The sequence below is a fragment of the Aspergillus uvarum genome, assembly GCF_003184745.1.
Source record: "Aspergillus uvarum CBS 121591 unplaced genomic scaffold BO82scaffold_38, whole genome shotgun sequence".
Classification (NCBI taxonomy): domain Eukaryota; kingdom Fungi; phylum Ascomycota; class Eurotiomycetes; order Eurotiales; family Aspergillaceae; genus Aspergillus; species Aspergillus uvarum.
In genome coordinates this window covers 149,162-169,368 of record NW_020291335.1, presented here as the reverse complement: position 1 = coordinate 169,368, position 20,207 = coordinate 149,162, and the positions used below count along the sequence as shown (strand labels likewise).

Genomic DNA, 20,207 nt, shown 5'->3' with positions numbered 1-20,207 from the left:
CTTTCAGACCACGATGCGGACCCGTCTGCTTGAGTGCACTCTGCACGATATGATCGATCATTTCCTCGAACGAGACGCCATTATGCTCGGCGATGAGCGGCAGCTGCGACCAGCTCGGGAACAACCCCGCCAGCGGATTGATCTGTGAGCGTTAGCAAAGGTCACCTGGATACGAGCCTTCAAGGAAACAGACCTCCATGACACGAGCAAGCCCAGCTCCATCCATGCGAACATCGACGCGCCCCCCATCGCGGCACCGCAGCGCCCTCCACGCCCTCAACGCAGTCTCACAAGCGGAGTCCGCCTCTTTGTCCTCGCGAGTGACCTTGACCTCGTCCGCCTCCCCATTCCAATCATCCGACGACTTGGACTTCTCCGTCGTGAACTCGACCGAGCCCTTGTCCCCCTTAGCTCGCGACCAAACAATCTCATCCACCCCAACGACCCAGGCATCCACCAAACACAACGCCATGGTCGCGGCGTCGGAGAAGGTGGGAAAGGGGTGTATGAGATAGTTCGTAGGGATGGTTTGGGATTCTGGGAGGTAAACGGAGGAAAAGTGCAGCTGGCTTCTGTTCAGGGGCTTCTTTTATGAATGAGGAGTGGCAGCAGAGTTGCGGTGTGAGATGGTCCATGGTGTGGTTAGTTGGTTCCTGGTTTGGCCTGCATATGCTGTGCTTTGTTGGCGGGTGGCTTCCGTGGATGCTGATCTATGGATCGAGACGCATCGGTTTGGCGCATGCTGCAAGTCATCACCTCAGGAGTCTGGCGATTTACAACAACTGATAGTTTGTGGATTTTCGCTAGGGAGGATTGGTGTTGGAAGTTCCTGGAAAGCTGGAAAGGCTGCATAAATGCAACAAATCACAGGGAATTTGCCTGCGTTCTTTCGGCGGGTCCGGATTGTGCATTGCATCATATAAATCAAGTTCAGTTGCTGGAGAATAACAATCAGAAGTAATGCACAGAGCCATCTGAGATTGAGCGTAAGTTTTGTCTAATTGTCAATTGATTTCAAAGTCTACATGTGAACGGTCGCATCATACCTGAACGCAGGAAAGGTTGAATCCATTGCTTTCGCAGTCTAATTTTGTTCTTTCAGCAGAGAATAGCATGACTCGAGCAGACCATATAACCCCCTCAAGGCGTAGCACGCGCTGACTGGTGGAAACTGCAAACAAGTGTCATGTCCAGCATGACACGAATTTTATTTCCCCTCATCTTCCATTCTGCAGGACCGGTTAAATTAGCAGAGGCTAATGCAGTGTGACGGAGAGGCATCAAGTCAGGGCTTCGGCTAATTTTTGACTTAGCCTCGCTAACTTCCCCTCATACCAGGCAGTTTACGTATACGGCTATAAAGGAGCAGATCCACCTCCGCATTTCTCCTCCTCCGCATACCCCGGATTGCAACAATGCCTGCCCTTCTCGCCGTGTCGCTGCTGTCGGCTGCGGCTGTAGCTGCACCGTCGCTTTACCCACGACTGCAAGATGGATTGGCCCAGACACCACCCATGGGGTAAGACCACACCCTCAGCAGACATGACTTTCGCTAAAGCATCCAGATGGAACACATACAACCACTATTCCTGCTCCCCCAACGAGACCATCGTCCGGTCCAATGCCAAAGCGTTGGTGGACTTGGGCCTCGACTCGCTGGGCTACCGCTATGTCACCACCGATTGCGGGTGGTCGGTGGCCGACCGGTTGGCCGATGGGTCCCTGACCTGGAATCCGGACCTGTTCCCACAGGGCTTTCCAGCGTTGGGGGAGTATATCCACGATCTGGGGCTGTTGTTCGGGGTCTACGGAGACGCAGGGATTCTGCTATGCGGCAGCCCGCCGAACAACACGGGCAACTTGGGTATACCCCCACCTAATATTGATATCAGTGGGATTCTAACGGCTGCTTGTGACAGGCCACGAAGAGCAGGATGCGCAAACATTTGCCTCGTGGAAGGTGGATTCGCTGAAATGTAAGCCCCTGCCCTTAGCACACACCTCTTGGCCAAGTTGCAAACACTCACATTCACTGCAGACGACAACTGCTACTCAGACGCAGCGACAAACTTCCCCAACGTCAACTATGCGCCCAGCACCTCCCCCTCCTCACGCTACGCCACCATGTCCCAGGCCCTGTCCCAGCTAAACCGCACCGTGCTGTTCCAAGTCTGCGACTGGGGCGTGGACTTCCCCGCGCTCTGGGCCCCCTCGCTGGGCCACACCTGGCGCATCGCCAACGACATCATCCCGGCGTGGCGCACCATCTACCGCATCCTCAACCAGGCAGTCCCGCAGACGGACGTTGCCGGACCGGGCCAATGGCCCGACCTCGACATGCTGGAGGTCGGCAACGGGGTGCTCTCGACGGCCGAGGAGCAGACGCACTTCTCGCTGTGGGCGATCCTGAAGAGCCCGCTGGTCATTGGAGCCGCGCTGCACGACGAGGCCACGGCCATCAGTGAGAGTTCGCTGGCGATCCTCAAGCAGGCGGAGGTAATCGCCTTCAATCAGGATGCGCTGGGCACGAGCGCGAGTCTGCGGCGTCGGTGGTCAGAGGAAGAGTATGAAGTCTGGAGCGGCCCGTTGTCTGGGGGCAGGACCGTCGCGGCGCTGGTGAACTGGCGCAACGAGTCGCGCAAGCTGACCCTGGATCTGCCGGATATCGGGCTGCAGTATGCCGGCCGTGTGAAGAATGTCTGGGACGGGAGTGTGGCGGAGGGGGTGCGGACGTCGTACACGGCGACGGTGGCGGGCCATGGGACGATGCTGCTGGAATTAGGCGACACCATCGCCGAGGGGGTTTATCCCGGGGACGTGTTCGGGGAAACATCCGGGTAAGTCGGGAGCGTGGTACCACTTCTGCTGGACGATGAGCTGACCCCAGGGCTGCAGGACTAACACGATCTTCTCGCCCATCTACGCCCTCACAACCAGCAAGAACTACACTCTGACCATCACCCTATCCAAACCGCTCTTCTCACCAACCACGATCCTCATCTCCACCGGTTCCAACACAACAACCACCCGCGTCACAATCCCCGCCTCCACCACGACCCTCACAACACCCATCTCTCTCTCCGCCTCCTCCAACGCAACCCTAACTCTCCACCACTCCTCCACGCCCACCCTCCCCATAACCTCAATAGCCCTAACCGCACCGCAAGGAACCTACGCCCCCAGCACAAACTTCACCCTCTCCGGCACGGCAACCCTAACCACCTGCGGCACAGGGTACTGTCTCCCAACAGGCAGCAAACTAGGCTACTTGTCCCCGTCCGGCTCCGCCCGCACAACCATCCGCGCCTCCTCAGCAGGCACCAAGTACGTGGAACTGGACTACATCAACAACGAGATCGCCTTCGATTCGTCGTGGGACGCGGGCCGCAACGCCCGCAACGTCACGATCAGCGTGAATGGCGGGGCGCCGGTGCGCCTGGAGGTGCCGCTGAGTGGTCGGCACAGCGAGTTGTTCGGGCCCGGGCTGGGGTGGTGGGATAGTGCAACGCTGGGGGTGAGCGTGGATGGGTGGACGGTGGGCGGGAATGAGGTGGTGGTTGGGAATGTGGACGGGGACGAGGGGGTGCAGAGTTATGGGGCGGATTTGGTGGGGGTGAGGGTTTTTGATTAGCGCTATGAGCTTTTATATGTGTTGGTTGCAGTGTGAATAAAAGGGAAGGGGGGCTGAGCTGGGTGAGGGTGCTGGAGGTGTGGGGGGTGCAGGAGGTGTGGGGGGTGCAGGTTGTGAGGGGTGTTTGTTGGAAGGGTATATGCTGTAAGAGTTGTACTCGCCAGTGACAGAAATCTTCAAGAATATACAAATAGTCTGGAAAAGTAGTTGAATTAATCGAATCATCAATTGATGTATAGAAACAATCACGGGATATCATGTCCGGCATCCCCTCAGAAAAAGCTCACTAAGAAGGAGCCGATGCAAATCCCCAACCCACACCACAACAGCCCCTTACGACTACTGTACAACCCTTCTAGTCCCCTCCTCCCGCGACTCCGCCTCAAGATACCGCAACATCCCCAGCAGATACACCTTGGGCGCCACGTGCTCGACTTCCGACCGCCACCACGACGCCTCCCCCTCATACCGAATCTGATACCAGTACCCGGACGTGGCTTCATCCCGCCCCTCGGGCGTGACGACCGCATCGATGACCGCGTCCGTCCGCGGGCGGAACTGCGGATCAATCTGGAAGACCGCCCGCGCCAGCGCGTTGGCGATGCTGTCGGCGTATAGGTCCGCCTCCAGGCCGGCCGGGATCCAGGCGCGGAACGCCCAGACGTGGCCTGCGTGGTCGCGGAACGCCTGCGTCTGGATGAGGGTGTGGTTGCCCTGGCCGGTGGGGTCCTCGAGAGCGACGAGGCCGCCTTCGAGGATGGAGTAGGTTGCGCTGGAGGAGGATTGAGTTTGAGTTTGGGGTTGGGGTTGGGGCTTGCCGGGCTGGCGGGGTGGGGGTGGCATTGACATTGCGTCGGTGGGGGTGAGTAAGTGTAGGGATGGGTTAGGGGGTTTTTGATGGTTAGACTTACGTTAGGTTCGGGGATATGGTATAGAAGAGGTGGGTGGGTGAGAGGCTGGGTTTGAGGTTCTTATATATCCTCTTCATCTGCGTAGGACTGGTCGGTGGTATAAAGAGATAGCAGAAGAGGGGCGAAGTGCTTCTTTCATGGGCAAGAACGTATGGAGTCCTCCGCTGGGATGAAAGAATGTATCCCATTCAAGAGGTGGTATATGGTTCTCGATTATATGTTCGAATTGAAGATTACAAAGGTACTGTATGCAATGTTAGAGCTGTCTTTTGGGTCTATAAGAACTTCGGCCGAAACCTTTGCTAGTCCTATGTTCTTATTTGATCTGTATTATGGCTAATGGGTTCCTCCGGCTAGACATCTATCGAGTCTTTCCTGAGTGGGAAGAATAGATTATCAAGGGGTTTCTACTTGGTACAATTTCAGTCACTGGCAGCATAATGGTTAGGGTCAGGGCTATTCCATCACGGTGAGCAGCAACTATCAAGAATTGAAGATTGCAAACCCGAGGGCAAGGTGCGGAGCTCAGGTATCATAAACGTCATAGAAACTTACTACGATAAGAATGTCTCCCCATCTACTCGAGAGTAATTCGTCATTATGAAGTGTATAGAGATGGATCTATTCCACCGGTCTAGGGTAACATCCTGTCCAGCCCTAGCCGGGAGGATTTATCTTCCTCGATCCCAACAGCTTCACCACCCAGCTTATGATATATCTCTATCTTATCATATGTAATCGCTGTGGCTAGTTGACTCGGTGGTAGCCTCGTCGACGGCTATGAAATTTACAATCGATAGTGTGCACAAACCCGCGCTACAGCCCACAATATCACAAGACAAACGAATAAATTGGGTAAATCGCAAATCGTGTATTCCCTACATAATAGAACATACGAACAAAGAAAGGGCCCTACCACTAGTGAGGCGGCGCATCCCACGCCCCCAACTCCACCAAACAAGCCACCATAACCGGCCGATCATGATCCGCGGCATACGCCACCGGCCCGCGACCATCCTGCGACCTCAGCTGCAGCAAAATCGGCCGCATCGCCACCATCACGCGCACATACGTGGGGGTCGCGTACCGCAGCGCCAGGAAGAATGTCTGATCCTCAAACAGCTCCTCCAAGACGAGGCCACACTCCAGCTCCCGCAGCACTATCTGCTCCACGAGCCCGATCTCCAGGTCCAGCGTGCGGGCCCGATAATCCAGCAGCCGCGGCATGGCGCTCTTCGCCCCGGCCGCCAACAGCAACCGGAGCACCGCAATATCCTCCGCCGTCGCCTTGTTGGCCCAGCAGTCCAGCGCCGTCTCGAGCCGATTGGACGTGACATTGGGATCGGCGCCGTGCTGCAGCAGCACTTCCACAATCTCGGGGTGCTTGTAAAGCACCGCAAGATGCACCAGCGGCTGCGCCTGGAGATCGTAGCTGTCCGGGCTGATGTGGAACTTCGTGAGGGCTTTCTTCACAGTCCCCAGGTGGCCGGCCCGCACCGCCTCGACGAGAGGCTGCGGTGGCAGTGCCCGCGCCGTGCGGTACGTGCGCGTCCGCGGATGGCCAGCCGGGATGGAGGCCAGGTACGTCAGCTCGTGGTAGTGCACCGCTTCGGCGAGGCAGCACTCGCGCATCTCGGCGATCAGCTGGGTGAGCACCGCCCTAAGGTCTTTGCAGGTTAGCGAGAGCGCAAGGGCGGTCTTGGGGGTCATGTACTCTGCGCAGCTGAGGATTAGCTCGGGGGGCAGCGCGTAGATTCCGGTCTTATTTGTCATAGTGGTTCCACTCGGAATGCTCGACATGGTAGTCCGGTTACTGCAGGAAGTGCGTATGGGCGTAAGAGTTAGGGCGGGCCTACCTGTTTGGCTTTTGGGCGGTGTAGGCAGAGATACGGCTCCGCGGGCTTTTTCTTGAGTATACGCAATGATGGTGGTCACTGGTTTACAGTGTGCGAAGCTCCGGGGTGGTACATGGTTCGTACGTGTTTCTCTATATAGGTCTGAGATGGTGGTTCTTTGGAGCGGGAGATAAAGAGCTCGATGGAGAGTTTCGAGAGGAACTTCGGGTAAGTGATTGGGTAGATGAATCGGACTTTTGTGCTCAAGAATGAGAGGGAGTATGGTAGGTCAAGATGATTGCACTGGTGGCCACTTATTGTGAACAAGGGCTGACGTGTCGTGGTTGCTTGAAGGTTCATGGTGATGCTGATGAGGTTGCCGGAGAAGCTTCCTGAGGGGGACACTGCTATTCGCCGTGTATTAAGTGTAGACTCAAGTGACCATAACAATCAGCAAAAAGGCAGTATAAAAGGAGTAGAAGAAAGCTCCTAGACACGACCCTCGCAGTGTTCAGATAAAGTATCACTAGCTCCAAATTTATGGTTTCTCGGGAATGTTATCCACAAAGCATTATATACTGCCACTTGTGATGCTTTCACCTTCTGCTGAAAGAGAACGACAAAGAAATCTTCTGAAGCTTATCTTCAGAGTATGCTAACTATATAGGCCGCTGATTTTCCTTAAACATGGGTGCTCATGGACCAACCTGCCCCAAACCCTTGCCAAATCAAAACCAGCCGCATTCAATCAAAAAATTAAACCGTCTCGGCATGTTGATGCCTGCGCCCTAAAGGCTGGATTCGGTCGATCGGGCGCAGGTCCGCGCTTGCTATGGATTGAGCGACCTTGCCTCGAGCATTCAATAGTCAACACGCGATGCCCACCAAGCTACCAGCACAGCTAGCCTCAAGGCCTCACTGCCTCAACCTCAATGGCTACGAAAGATGACAACACGATGCATAACTACCCCGAGCCTTCGGCAACTAGCCTTGCCCTAAAGGTACCGAACTCCCGGTAGACGGACCCACGGGACCGGTCGAGACCCATATGGGCGGGTCCACTGTGGCTGGAGGGGCTTCTAGAAAAATGGAAGTTTTACCCGAATATCTTCATGTTCCTGGATGTGTGTACTGTGAGCAGAGATTGTCTGATGGGCTGGGTTCTCGAATCATCATGGTGAGGGTCAATCTCCCTTACGATCATCACCGTGGGCAGATTCTCACATAGGGGTCAAGGGTGGGAGCGTGAGCACGGTAAAGGATGTGACTGGGTAGTAAGATCTAATATGTGCCAAGTATACACATTGCGAATACATAGAAGATGTACATAGAATAATCTATGCAATGGCTAAGGAGACAGCACGCTTCACTCAATTCCGCTCGACAGGTGAGCAACGACTGGTTATGCCTGCCCCGTCAAGAAACGATCCCGCACGACTCCAACCCCCCTCATCCCCGCAAAGTAGACTACCGCGCTCATCAGGGTCTGCGCTGCAACGTCCATAGGCAATCCAGTCATTCTTCTCTGCTGTAGCACCACCTCCAGCAAGCCTGCTCGTCCCATCACGCCTACTATAAAAAGCAATGCATCCACCAGCACATCCATGATCAGCGGGGAGTACGCCACCCCCGGCGCAAGGAGGTATCGCACCGCCAGCGTGGCGTACTTCTTCTGCGTGGAGGGCGTCTGCTCGCTCGCCACAAAGGTATCCATAAAGCTAGGTGTCGAATTCCAGCGACACCATTTCAGGATGGGAAACCCTGCAGACACTGGACGATGCTCATCCTTTAGGGTGGGCGAGAAGCTCACGATCTTCTGCAGCAATGTTGGGTCCGAGACCGCGATGTTCTGCGAGCCAGCATCGGCTTCTTGGCCTGTTGCGCGCATTTCAGTCGATAGTCCCTCCCAGGCGGTGAAATGATTGGCGATACGCGTGTAAAAAGGGGGGTCGAGGACTTCGATGGTCACGGTCCGCACGGATGTACTTTCGGTTGAACAGTACGGGGATCTCATGTGAATGGTCTCGTCGGAGAAAGCGCGGCAAGGGATGTAGGTTACTTCCATTGGCTCGGGAGAGGAGGAGACACAGTGGGCGAGGTAGGCGCGGAAGAAAGGTTCGAGTTGACTAGCAAGGGGTTTTGTTAGCATAACTCTCAAGCTGAGAAACATGCCTAGGGATAAGTCCAGGAACAAGCCTACCGTTCAGCCCGAGTCGGATGACGCCCAATACTCCCACTGCGCACGGGGGTCTTCTCCATCATCTTCATCCAGCCCTTCCAGCGAATCCGCAACGCCTCGAGCACGATATACGGGGTCGTCAGCACGCCCGGCAACGTCCACCGCAGTACAATCCGCGCCAGATCACTGAAGCCCATCTGCGCGGGATCGAGCGGCGTGCCACAGCAGGTGATGCGCGTGACCATCTTGACTTTGCCCTGCGGGCTCAGCGTGTTGGTGTTGAGCAGCGTGGCGTTGGGCTTCCACGGGGCGCCGTGCGCCAGATCCATGAACCGGTTGGCGATGGCGCCGTCGACCTTCTCGAACGGCGAAGCGAAGATGAATTTCTGCCAGGTGCCCTTGTAGTAGGTTGCTTTGGGTTGGGAGGGTGCGCTACGAATGGTGGAGGCGTCATCGAGGAAATGAGGTTTGTCGGTCTCGTTCCCCTTCTTCAGAGCAGGGATGGGGGTCTCGCCGCGCTCGACCCGGAAGAAGTAATTGCGCTTCTCGTCGTAGGAGTTGTTGATCTCCATGATCATGGCGTCGAGTTCGCGGTCGGCGTTGTAGAGGTACCACCACGACACGACACTGCGCGACCACCAGAAAAACCGTGGGACGGTGAGGAGGTACGCGTACGGCCAGTGGGAAGGATCCTCGTTCTGCTGCCGTCAGCACTGACTCTCATGATACCTCACAGAGGGAGGATCGCACCTCTTTCAGCAAGTATCGATCTAATTTTGCCCGCATATCGAGATCCTGATCCCCGCGGTGGAGGTACCGCTCCCCGTCGACCGTGAGCCAGCACGTCGCCTGCGCCAGGAAGGACCTCCACGATGGACCATCATGTGTCGAGTCGTGGAGCGTCAACCGCTTGTCGTCGATCGCCAGCAGGTTGCCATAGCGTGCGCGCATCCCGACGGGGATGCCGATCATGAGGAATCTGTTGGCGAATTGGTCCTTGACAGGGTTTAAACGCACATGGTTGAGCTGCACGGGAAATAATAGAGGTTTTCCAAAGATAGACTGCGGTTCATTGGATAGGGGAGCCACTTGATGCGATACCAAGAAGAGGCGCAGAAGCATAAAGAGGAGAATCAGGCATGGTGTCAGTAGAAGCAGTGCACCCAGTGCTGTTAGGGTTGTCAGGAGGACGGCCGCATTTTGGTGCCTCAGGCTGGCGTATAGGGCTAGAGTGACGAGGTCTTTGTACAGCATCGTGCCTTGACCGACACCCTTTCAATAAATGACAGCAAAGAGTTGAGACTAAGTTGCAAAGAGGAATATGAAGGGCTGGACGAAAGTCCGAAGAAAGAATATCAGATGCAGGGAACAGCTTTATACACTGGACAGTGATGCCTACAGCTGTGCTGTATCGGCAATGCTGTAACCAAGAGGCTTGTTTTCTCCCCCTAGCACTATCGAAAAAGATTTAATACAAGCAAAATACCATACTCTATCCAACTTGCAAATTCAAAAAGCCGTAACCAGCAAACATGCTGCTTGTACAGGACCAACAGATCGAACTAACCGCAAAGGGACGCCTGACATGACGCTAAAAGGAATGTGGCTGAAATCTCGCCAGCCGAAGCGCGTTCAGCCAGCCAGCCCCAGCCCACAGAATGACACCTGCTCGGATCGCTCCGGAAGAACAAAACCAATCGAGAAAAAAAATTGACAAGAAAGAAAACAACACTAGCTTCACCGATCGTAGATCCAATCCGCAGAAATCTTCCAGTGTGTGGACCGCCAGAGGTGGAGAGAGTTCCAAGGGTAGAGGAACCAATTCTTACCCGTCAGCTTGTCGATGAAGAACTGCGATCGCCGTCAGTCATGTCCGTCATTCAATGAAAGTTGGGATAAGGGCACTACGCACACTAGAGCAGGAGCTGTCATGAACCGTTCGACCGATCGCCGCATGAAGCTCGTCGGTATACTCCCTCTCACTTTCGACTTTGACCTCGACCAGAGCAGCCTGGTTCAGGAGCACCGGTCTGATCAGAGCGATGATCATGTCCACGTAACTATCCACTTGGTCAGCTAGCCAGCCAGAGAAACATAGGCTGCATGTGAGCCCAACCGACCTTTCGATCTGGAATGTCGTCGACGTGTGGACCCCACCCGAGTTCGGGCCCAGCACGTAGAAGAAATTCGGGAATCCACTCATGGCTATCGACTTGAAGGCGGCCTTGGATCCATACTGTTGCCAGTGTTCCTCACGCGTTCGGCCATGCCGGCCCCGAAGATGCGTCTCGTAGTGCGTCAGGGCAAATCCGGTCGCCAGAAGCTGGAGCCACGAGTCAGTCTGCCTGTTGCCTGTTCACGCTAACGAGGGACCAGTGATCTGATGAGAAGCTTACGATCAGGTCGGCTGAAATTTCCTCCCCGGATTGTGTCACGATTGAGCGTGGCTTGACCTCAGCGATGGGATCGTTCGTTAGGCGAACATTGTTCCGATGGAGAGCTGCAGAATAGCTCCGGTCGAACAGCCGTCTCTGCATGAACAAATGCTTCGGTCAGGTTCAGTTCAGCAAAGCCACAGCGCGCGCCCCGCTCATACCTTACAGCCGAACTCGTATTGCGGTATCAGCAAATCCCAGTATTTTTCTGCACGAACCCGTTAGTCCCCCGACCCTTTCAATCGTTTCTCTGATGGCGGAGATCCATACCCGGTGCAGTTTTGTGCACATACTCCCGACTCGATTTCTCGGCGCTTGCTCGATGCACACGGCCCTCCTCGCTGCGCTGGAACTGCGAGAACCCGGTTTCCATATACACAAACATCGCCCACCGGAGCAAATACAACAGAAATGGGAGGTAGCGGAAGATCGCTCGCCATGCTTCGGTGATGCTGTAGTTCGTGCTCGGGACAATGTGGTGCGGTGTCTGCGCCACAGTTTTAGCGGATGGTTTCTTCGACCCCTACAAGAAAGAGTCGAAAGTGGAGAAGAGAGCAAACCCACCCTCATGAATTGGGTAATGTGGCTTGCCTGCTCACTAATGGCAGGCACTAGTTGGATAGCCGATGCTGCGGTCGTGGTCAGCGAACTTCTCGCGATGGAAGGGTTTTTCCCGTTCCTGCCCTACCTCCATTGCCTATAACCGCCACTTTCTTGCCGCGCAGGTCCACGTCCTTGCGCCATCTGGCGGTGTGAAGAATCTCTCCCTCGAACCGCTCAATGCCCGGGGCTGTGAATGGGAGCGGATTGACGAGCGCTCCGACCGCCGAGATGAGGATCCGACATTCCTGCGTGAACTGCTGCCCGGTCGAGAGGTCCCGGAGGGTGACCACCCAGGTGCGGGTGGTGTCCTGCCAGGCGGCACCGACCCAGTCGGTGTTGCCGGTGAAATGTGGCGTGACGTCGAAGCGATCTGCAACGCTGGTCAGGTAGTTCAGGATCTCGGCCTGCGAGGGGAACCATTCGCGGAAGTCGGGGTTCGGGGCGAAGGAGAAGGTGTAGCAGAACCCTGGCACGTCCACGGCACAGCCCGGATCTGCATTTCTTAGTGGGATGCTCAGATACATCGGGGAAGGGGCAACTAACATCGGTTCACCCACCACGTCCCTCCGACGCCGGGCTGTCGATCGTAGATACAGTAGTTGTCCAGGTGGAAGGTGCGTTTCAATTGACAGGCGGTGACCAGGCCTGAGATTCCGGCCCCGATGATAATGACGGTGGTAGGGGGTTTGGATGGTATAGACATGATGTCTAGCTTGTCTGGGGCTTGGCAGACGACGATGCTGTAAGGTTAGGGGCTGGAATACAAATATCCATTGTTCGTGCCTTGACTCCACGACTCTATATATACTCTAAGTTGACATTTTGAAACGGGTCAAACTCTGAAGTCCCAAACATGCTATCCAGCTCTGCAGTATAGATCAGATAGTTCGGCTATCTCCTATTTGCCCACCACGGACATGTTCTGGAACACCCCTCAGCAGAACGAAAAATACGCGTTCGTAATTTGGTCCACCCGGTATGTGACGGACCAGCATTGAAGCCGCCGACACGTCACTGCATCCCCACTCTCAGCTGTCGCTTAAACGCCCCGATAGCGCGAACCCTTCCATAAATCTCCGGTAGCTTGGTACTCCCTCACCACTTTACTATGGGTGTACCACTGGTTTAGGAGCTTAATTTTGGCTCGGGTCATACAAGAGCATTCGAGTAAATCCCGATTCTATGGTTTTGACAGAATCTCGAGACGCAGCCCACAATTCACAACGGGCACCAAAAGAAAACAAGAAAGGAAGAAAGAAAGCAAGGAGGAAAAAATGCCATAAACGGCTCAGCCAGCCACACCACCTGCAGGAGGACGGCGCTTCAAAGTGTTAGGCAACATCCGAAGCGGGCTGGGCTGAACCCTGCGTGCCCCATATCCGGAGCCACTGCACTTGTCAAGAAGAACCAGAAGCGGAATGCGCAGTGCAGCATTACACTACATACTGGGTCTCCCTATCGCAGAAACAGCCACATGGGATGTTCATCCAAAGACTCAATACCTTTGGACTTCACATTCTGGGCATCTGCAGGTAGCCGTCCAGTATCCGCGACGTGAGTCCCGATGCAGCTGAGCAAACAAAGTATCAGAAACAGTGGGGACGGAGATCGCCGTGTAAGTGGGTGATTGGAGAATCTGGATGAGAACTCAAAATTTCATACTGCCGTCACCGGAAGAAAGCAGGTAGCTTTGGATGGTATAACCAAAAATGAAGCTTGATATCATGGCGATTGACAGCCAGCACATGGCTTTCGACCACGGCGAGCGATTCATGCTCAGCACTCCTCACAGCGACCCATCAATAAGGACGGACTGCATAGCATGGCATCAACTATTTGTAAACTTGAAACAAAAACGTTATGCTTTCTAAACATAACGTTTGTGCGGATGTCCCTATAACAATGTCTATAAACTTATGCTTATTGATCTACAGATATGGTTTTAAATGATATCATTTTTGAGCATTAGTGGGTCCATTATAAGGATGTAGGTATATTGAAGAGGAGAAGAGCGATTGTGCGGAGACAGATACATGCTCAGAAGGCAATTCAGATGCGGCTCTTGATCGCTTTACCATATTCCCATCTAAACAACAACCCTTGAGGATATGAGCCAGATACTGGACTGACTCAGCCCTCAAAGTGAAAGCTTATATTTGAGTTGTTTAGAACGAACTGGAGAACAAAGGATTGTCATTAGTCAAAGAACACAATCAAAAAGATTGCTTTGGGTGCATGTAGAGAACATCTACGTCACCTGGCTTTACAGCACTCTCAGCTTATAGTGGTCTGTGATAGTCACTGTATTCACTTGCAGGCCATTTCATTTTCGGCTTTTTGGTAATGGAGTATTCACTTCCATGCTTTAAACACTTGACCTTCTACAATGTTGAGGAGAATCCCGGGTCCCATGAAGGGTCAATCTCTATGAAAGAACAAACACATAAAGTTACCAATCCTATAAACGAGTGAATGGCCCCTGCGTCTTCAATCAAGGATAGCGCATGAACCCATCCAGCTTGCATAAATCAAACACCACCACTATGTCTGAAACCCCAGCCAGCCATCGAATGCCCGCCGAGTTGCTCCTCGAAGTCGCCAAGTGGATGGACAATCAAACGCTGCTCCGGCTTTCCCGCACCTGCACAAGCTTCAAGGGTGAATTCAGGGACCAGCTACGGAAAAGAGCCATCGAGTATGCCGTGCCCACGCTCAACCCGAGCTATTGGAGGCATGAGTCGGTCAACGCCGCCCGGCAATCGCAGGGCCGGAGCGACGAGATCTCCGCCAGCACCCGCTCCACCCTCGCCCGCTTGTACAGCGACGTGATCTGGGAGGGCTTGCGGCCTGAATACGCGGCCTTTCTGCCGCGCCAGCCCCTCTACGACGCCATCCGGCGGAGCCAATACGATACCGTCGATCGGCTGCTGCGTGGCGGCGGCGTGGAGGTTGCCAATGGCCAGAACTTCTGGGACGAGCCAATGCTGCACATCGCCGTGGGGCTCGGGCGCGTAGAGGCCGTTCGCCTGCTCCTGCAGCACGGGGCAGACCCCAACGTCGAAGATAAGGAGCAAATGCGGGCCCTGGACATAACACCGCCGCGGTGCGCGCACGCGGCGATCTACCGCCTACTCGTGGACGCCGGGGGTGTTCCCAGTTCTCTGCACATGTTTGGGATGTATGTTTTAAACCTCAAGGGCGGGGCGTGCCTCTTGCTCGACGTGATCGAGAATGTACGAGGCACAGGCCGCTACGAGCCCCAGTGGTGGGTGATCCTCGTCAGCGCCATTCACGGCGAGTACCGGAACTTCCTGGAGGAGATCTTTGATCATCGACCCGAGCTGTTGCAGCTCTCGCGCGAGGACCTCGTCCAGCAGAAGGTCACACTGTTTGATATAGCTGTCAAGCTCGCCCGGTTTCGGATCGCCGCGCTTCTCGTGCAAAAGGGGGTCCCTCTGCACGACGCGCCGGCGGATTACTATTTCAACGACGGCAAGATGAGACGCATCCATGTTCCATATAGGGAAGTGTGGAAGGCGTTGTTTACCCGGGCTCCGGGGGTGCTGCTAGACCCTCTGCTCGAGCGTCCAGAGCTGCACGACTACGAATTCAAGGACGCCATTCGTGAGAGAGCGATTGAGTTGAATGGACTTGGCTCATCTGTTCAAACCACCAGGATGTAGACGGGATTTAGGTATTTAATGTGAAAAGTGCAAAGCCGTCTTGATGTGCGAATGTTGACAATTCCAAGAAGTGTCTGTGTGCTAACGACAAGTCTTACCAAAAGATACAAAACCGTGTTCAGTTGCGACTGGCTGCCGTGGAGGCCCGGACCGAGACAGATTATAGGAACAATTGAACCAACCTTTCCACAAAACCTGTCACCCTTTAATGCGGGTTGTTGACCCCGCAATCAATACTAACTATATAGGCCCACCAGCCTCCCAGTTCCCAGGCAAGCCAGCAGCATGCAGCAGATATCTCAAATCATGCTAGCCATATTTACCCTGCAATGCTATCATTTTCGAAAGAATACTTCATATTTGAAGCAAGCTGCAATTGTCCGTCTAAACACTGCTGCGGGTTAGCTCTCATTATCATTTATTGAAGCTAGTGAGTAGCTTGGACTCCCACTGCCTTTTGGCCCGAGTGAAAAGCTTCTCATCGGTCAACATATCCCAGCCCAGGAGAGCCAACCCTTTGCCAACCGCTATGGCTTCTTCGTGTGCTTCATCCGTACCAGCGCACGCGGTGAAAGAGGGATGGTGGGGAAAGGACCCGTCAGGAGCTGGGATAGCAAACATCGAATGCAGTGTAGGAGCAACATAGCTCACGTTTCCTGTGCCTTGTCAGTCTCTTCCTGCATACTATCGATTTGAAAACCTACCAACATCAGACGACCCGGTCAGGACCTTCTCGTACTGTTCAATGATCGATCTCCCAGACGCTGCCATATGCTTCGTGTATCGCTGGCATAAGACATCATTGAGTACGATATCGGTATACAGGCCTTCCCTGTTGCCATATATCTGTTAGCAACACATAGAAAAGATTTGGGTCAATCCAACGTACTCCACAATCTTCACAGTACAACCGGTGACGACAGCAGCCCCTTCAATACACAGGCGGACTCGCGCAATCAGCTTATTGAGCTGGTCCAGAGTGGGGCTGCGAATCTGCCAGTAGGACTTGGTGTACGCGGGAATCACATTTGCGACCTTGGGGACATCCAAGAAGGCACCATGAATCCGCTCATCGGGGAGGATCTGCTGCCTCAGAGTCGAGATCCCGTTGTAGGCCGTGATCAAGGCATCCAATGCGTTGACGCCCTCCCATGGATTGCCTCCAGCATGGGCATTTTTTCCGAAGTATTCAACGAAGAGCTCCTTGCGCGCATTCATGAGTACACCCGCCACGCCGTCGCTCGGCGTTCCAACCAGATCCTTCGGGCCAGGATGTCCAGGGGGGAGTCAGCCATAATCGTGAACCCACCAAATAAAAAGTGTGTCAATGACGGGAATAGAAGTCCTTACGCCATTAATGAGACATCAACTTCTTTGTAGGCGCCTGCATCGATCAACCTCGCCTTCCCTCCCCCGTTCTCCTCAGCAGGCGTGCCGAGGAGCTGGATGCGGCCGCCGATTCCATATTGTTTCTGCAAATGGCTTAACGCCAGAAAGGCCGCGATGCTGCTCGTCGCGATGAGGTTGTGTCCACACGCGTGCCCGATCCCAGGGAGCGCATCGTATTCCGCGTTGAAGTTGACCAGGCGACCCTCGGTGCCGCTGATACATTCGAAGGAGGTATCTACCCCGTACGCATGCCGCGTCACTGTGAACCCTTGCTTTTCGAGAAAATTGCAGATCGCGTCGTGAGCTTGGTGTTCTTCGTAGGCAAGCTCGGGGTTTGACCATATCTGAAAGCGACTTTGGTTAGTGATTGCCAGCGCCTGAATGAGGACTGTTGAACTCCGCAGATTGAGCTGACCAGGTGATTGAGCTGACGCAGTTGCGATGCAACTCTCTCGAGAGCACTGTCGACTGCTGTGCGCACTTCTTCGGGCGGAACTGCAGTTAGCGGGGCCGCAGTCATATTGGGCGAGTTGCTTGATTGGAAAAAAAGAAGTATGAAGGCCTGGCGTTAGAGCTTGAGGAAAGTGTGCGATGAATGGGTATTTGACTGTGAACCCCTGGCAAGGCTTGTTGTTTCATCTCCTTCTGCGATTCCTCGCAGACGGTCTAGACACATCAGCAGCCGGGAAGAACGGCACTTTCGAGATTCAGTATGAGTAGTTCGGCTCTGAGAAGTCAGGCGATGATGCATAGTGCGGTGCATGAGCACAAGTTGCAGCATAAGAGATGCTGCCAGAATGCAGGGCTTATCTGTGCAAACGAGAGGATAGGACCAGGCACAGCCACCAGATAACAACCGACACGCGGGCACCAATCAGTCCCAGAACATTTTGCCGAGCATGAGTGGCTTGGCTTCATCTTCGCTAATCACCGTGTACGGGTTTGCCGACCTTCTATTATACTTCCTTATGCCTGGTCTTTGATTAGATCGATAATCGATGAGGCCTTTCCGCGGGAAATTCATGTCGCCCCCCTGATAAGACTTGGAAAAGGGGCCTGAACTATCATGTTTGCCTATCGACTAACGCCGTCTCGTTGGCGGTTTGCATACTCGTTGATAGAGCAGCCAATACCGAGGATGGGGAATGATAAGCTTGTATTTATATGCACCTTTGTGCAAACATGTAGGAATCCCCTCAAGAAACCATACTTCTGATAGCCACATAGCTTGGAAAACGTGCTTTTCACTTGCTGTGCTATGGAGAAGTCTCCAGAGTCCCCTTTCAATGAGAAGCTACCATGCTCTATTACGGAGACGGCGCAAGAAACTAGTGTCGGCGAGCTTGCCGAATTTTCTGCGCCATCGCCTGAAGCGGAGCGCCGGCTTCTATGGAAATTGGATTTGTTGTAGGTGCTCAAAGACGCAGCCGACTCGAAGCCTTTCGCTCACCAGATCGCTAGCTTGATTCCGACCATGGGTATATGCTACATGCTTCAGTACATGGACAAACTGGCACTGAGTCAAGCGACACTTTTGAACCTACGACAAGATTTAGTATGTATCCTTGAACTTCCCCCTGCCACAAAACGACGTGGTTAACCGCTATGGCCGTTGCAGGGTCTTCATGGCTCGCAGTATACATGGTGCTCGGCCATCTTCTACTTCGGATATCTAGCCTGGAGCTGGCCGACGTCTTACCTGATTGTCCGTCTGCCTCTGGGCAAGTATCTGGCAATCTCCGTGTAGGTCTCCATGCATGCCGGCAAGTCCCGTTTGGAACATTGTTAATCTTACTGCCACAGATTTCTCTGGGGTGGTATTTTGATGTGCCACGCAGCCTGCCAGAACTTCCAAGGCTTGATCACAGCTCGATTCTTCCTGGGGGTGGGCGAGGCGGCGGTGGCTCCCGGATTTGGCCTGATGGTCGGGATGTTTTATAAACGGGACGAACAGCCCTCGCGCCAGGCGGCCTGGTTCGTCGGTAATTGTGTTGCGAATCTGATCGGAGGTGTGACTGCCTGGGGAATCGGCAATGCCGCGTCCAGCATTCAGAGCTGGCGTCTGCTGTTCCTGGTCCTGGGTGGCATTACTTCGGGCTATGCCGTCTTTCTTCTTCTGATTCTGCCCGACTCCCCCTCCACGGCGTTCTTCCTCAGCTCAAATGAACGCAGGACTGCCACGCAACGAATGCTGAGCAATGAAACAGTGGGTGTGGAGGAAGCTCCAGGGGGCGCAAAGTTCCATTGGAGCCAGGTTTGGGAATCGGTGCAGGACCCCCAGGCGTGGTGTTTGGTCCTGTACACATTCTGTGTCAATCTTGCCAACGGGGGTCTTACCAGCGTAAGGGCATCTCATTAATTCCAGCTGGTGCAAGAGCTAACTGTCAGATACAGTTTTCCGCCATCATTGTAGCGGGCTTCGGCTATTCCAGCTTCAAGTCTCTCCTACTCCAGATGCCCGTGGGTGCCGCGCAGCTTGTGTTCCTCATCATCACCGCCGCCCTTGCCACGTTCATTCCGTCCTCTCGGATTCTATCCATGGTTCTGAACGTTGTGGTGGCCATTGTTGGTGTGGCGCTCATCTATACCTTAAATGACAGCCAGAAGGTCGTCAAGCTGGTCGGACTGTCCTTCGTCGGAGCTTTCGCCGTCAATATCCCTCTTGCGCTGAGCATCATCAGCTCCAACGTGGTCGGACGCACGAAGCGAAGTACCGTCAGCAGCGCCGTGTTCGCTGCTTATTGTGTAGGCAATATCGTCGGTCCGCAGTTCTTCCTGGCGTCTGAAGAGCCGGTCTACGCGGTATGTTATGGCGAGCGAGATACGTTCAGTTCTTGATAACATGTTCCTTATTGGCTAATTCCCTTCGAAAACAGACCGGCATTCGCGCATCTCTTTGTGGTCTGGCTTTAGGTGTTCTCTTTCTTGGGCTTTTATCCGCGTACTATGTCTGGGAGAACAGACGACGAGATGCTTTGTACGGCCAAGTTGATAACCCGCATCACCGTCCGTCTAGTACGACTCAGGCACCAACCAGCCATACAGACAGACAGAATACGAGTTTTCGCTATGTTCGATGAGATGAACCTCATGTCAACCCTGCTTTGCGGGATGCACCGTGCTGCTGGTCGCGTGTTCGAACCGAATCGGACAGTGTTTCTATAATTGGTTCGAATAACGCTTACTATTTGGACTTGTTCTACTCGCAGTGAAAAACTGGCATGTATGCTGCTTGTATTTACTGGATGTATATACCGTAAGCAAGGAAACTGGGTTTTTATTTAGACTGCCTGCTCTGCTGCCTTGAAAGGAATCAAGTTCCTTTCCTACGTCAATTCCAGAATTCTCGATTTTCTTTGAATACTATCCAAGGCAGGAATTAGATTCCGGTTCGAGATGAGAGGTGCACCCCATGCGATTTTCAGTCACTGGGCCTATTGTTTGACGGTTGGGGTACTTTTTCTACACAACCAGCTACGTTCAGACAATTTTGATGTTTCGAGGAATCCCTGTCGACACATGGAGTATATGCGCTGCTCTT

The 20,207-nt window shown here is 54.0% G+C and overlaps 9 protein-coding genes across 9 annotated transcripts; 3 read left to right on the top strand and 6 right to left on the bottom strand.

Annotated features, from left to right (window-relative positions):
• Positions 1-81: 81 nt before the first annotated feature.
• Positions 82-844, bottom strand: BO82DRAFT_355643 (uncharacterized protein). Its single transcript, XM_025635505.1, has one exon. It carries the CDS (start codon positions 470-472, stop codon positions 152-154), a length of 321 nt encoding a protein of 106 aa, XP_025490480.1. The 5' UTR covers positions 473-844; the 3' UTR covers positions 82-151.
• A 670-nt stretch (positions 845-1,514) lies between these two features.
• On the top strand, positions 1,515-3,631 carry BO82DRAFT_384521 (melibiase D; the record flags this gene model as incomplete). Its single annotated transcript, XM_025638114.1, has 5 exons — positions 1,515-1,519; positions 1,566-1,864; positions 1,920-1,976; positions 2,039-2,837; positions 2,896-3,631. 5 exons carry the CDS (start codon positions 1,515-1,517, stop codon positions 3,629-3,631), a joined length of 1,896 nt encoding a protein of 631 aa, XP_025490479.1.
• A 339-nt stretch (positions 3,632-3,970) lies between these two features.
• On the bottom strand, positions 3,971-4,480 carry BO82DRAFT_366068 (uncharacterized protein; the record flags this gene model as incomplete). Its single annotated transcript, XM_025637029.1, has 1 exon — positions 3,971-4,480. The coding sequence occupies one exon, from the start codon at positions 4,478-4,480 to the stop codon at positions 3,971-3,973; it is 510 nt and encodes a 169-aa protein (XP_025490478.1).
• A 980-nt stretch (positions 4,481-5,460) lies between these two features.
• On the bottom strand, positions 5,461-6,342 carry BO82DRAFT_417933 (ankyrin; the record flags this gene model as incomplete). The annotated part of the gene is made up of 1 exon (XM_025640049.1): positions 5,461-6,342. One exon carries the CDS (start codon positions 6,340-6,342, stop codon positions 5,461-5,463), a length of 882 nt encoding a protein of 293 aa, XP_025490477.1.
• A 1,437-nt stretch (positions 6,343-7,779) lies between these two features.
• BO82DRAFT_433466 (uncharacterized protein) lies at positions 7,780-9,810 on the bottom strand (the record flags this gene model as incomplete). The annotated part of the gene is made up of 3 exons (XM_025640881.1): positions 7,780-8,503; positions 8,578-9,254; positions 9,307-9,810. The coding sequence occupies 3 exons, from the start codon at positions 9,808-9,810 to the stop codon at positions 7,780-7,782; spliced, it is 1,905 nt and encodes a 634-aa protein (XP_025490476.1).
• A 262-nt stretch (positions 9,811-10,072) lies between these two features.
• Positions 10,073-12,348, bottom strand: BO82DRAFT_433465 (flavin-containing monooxygenase). Its single transcript, XM_025640880.1, has 9 exons — positions 12,138-12,348; positions 11,680-12,087; positions 11,556-11,620; positions 11,262-11,478; positions 11,153-11,199; positions 10,953-11,087; positions 10,677-10,879; positions 10,469-10,616; positions 10,073-10,407 (listed from the first exon to the last, which is right to left on the bottom strand). Exons 1-9 carry the CDS (start codon positions 12,295-12,297, stop codon positions 10,294-10,296), a joined length of 1,497 nt encoding a protein of 498 aa, XP_025490475.1. The 5' UTR covers positions 12,298-12,348; the 3' UTR covers positions 10,073-10,293.
• Positions 12,349-14,137: 1,789 nt separating this feature from the next.
• On the top strand, positions 14,138-15,277 carry BO82DRAFT_403505 (uncharacterized protein; the record flags this gene model as incomplete). Its single annotated transcript, XM_025639389.1, has 1 exon — positions 14,138-15,277. One exon carries the CDS (start codon positions 14,138-14,140, stop codon positions 15,275-15,277), a length of 1,140 nt encoding a protein of 379 aa, XP_025490474.1.
• A 414-nt stretch (positions 15,278-15,691) lies between these two features.
• Positions 15,692-17,279, bottom strand: BO82DRAFT_417927 (M20 family metallopeptidase; the record flags this gene model as incomplete). The annotated part of the gene is made up of 5 exons (XM_025640048.1): positions 17,082-17,279; positions 16,648-17,010; positions 16,167-16,537; positions 15,982-16,109; positions 15,692-15,933 (listed from the first exon to the last, which is right to left on the bottom strand). The coding sequence occupies exons 1-5, from the start codon at positions 17,184-17,186 to the stop codon at positions 15,692-15,694; spliced, it is 1,209 nt and encodes a 402-aa protein (XP_025490473.1). The 5' UTR covers positions 17,187-17,279.
• Positions 17,280-17,924: 645 nt separating this feature from the next.
• Positions 17,925-19,746, top strand: BO82DRAFT_286861 (MFS general substrate transporter; the record flags this gene model as incomplete). Its single annotated transcript, XM_025631564.1, has 6 exons — positions 17,925-18,073; positions 18,128-18,221; positions 18,285-18,409; positions 18,470-19,007; positions 19,061-19,468; positions 19,543-19,746. The coding sequence occupies 6 exons, from the start codon at positions 17,925-17,927 to the stop codon at positions 19,744-19,746; spliced, it is 1,518 nt and encodes a 505-aa protein (XP_025490472.1).
• Between the last annotated feature and the right edge of the window lie 461 nt (positions 19,747-20,207).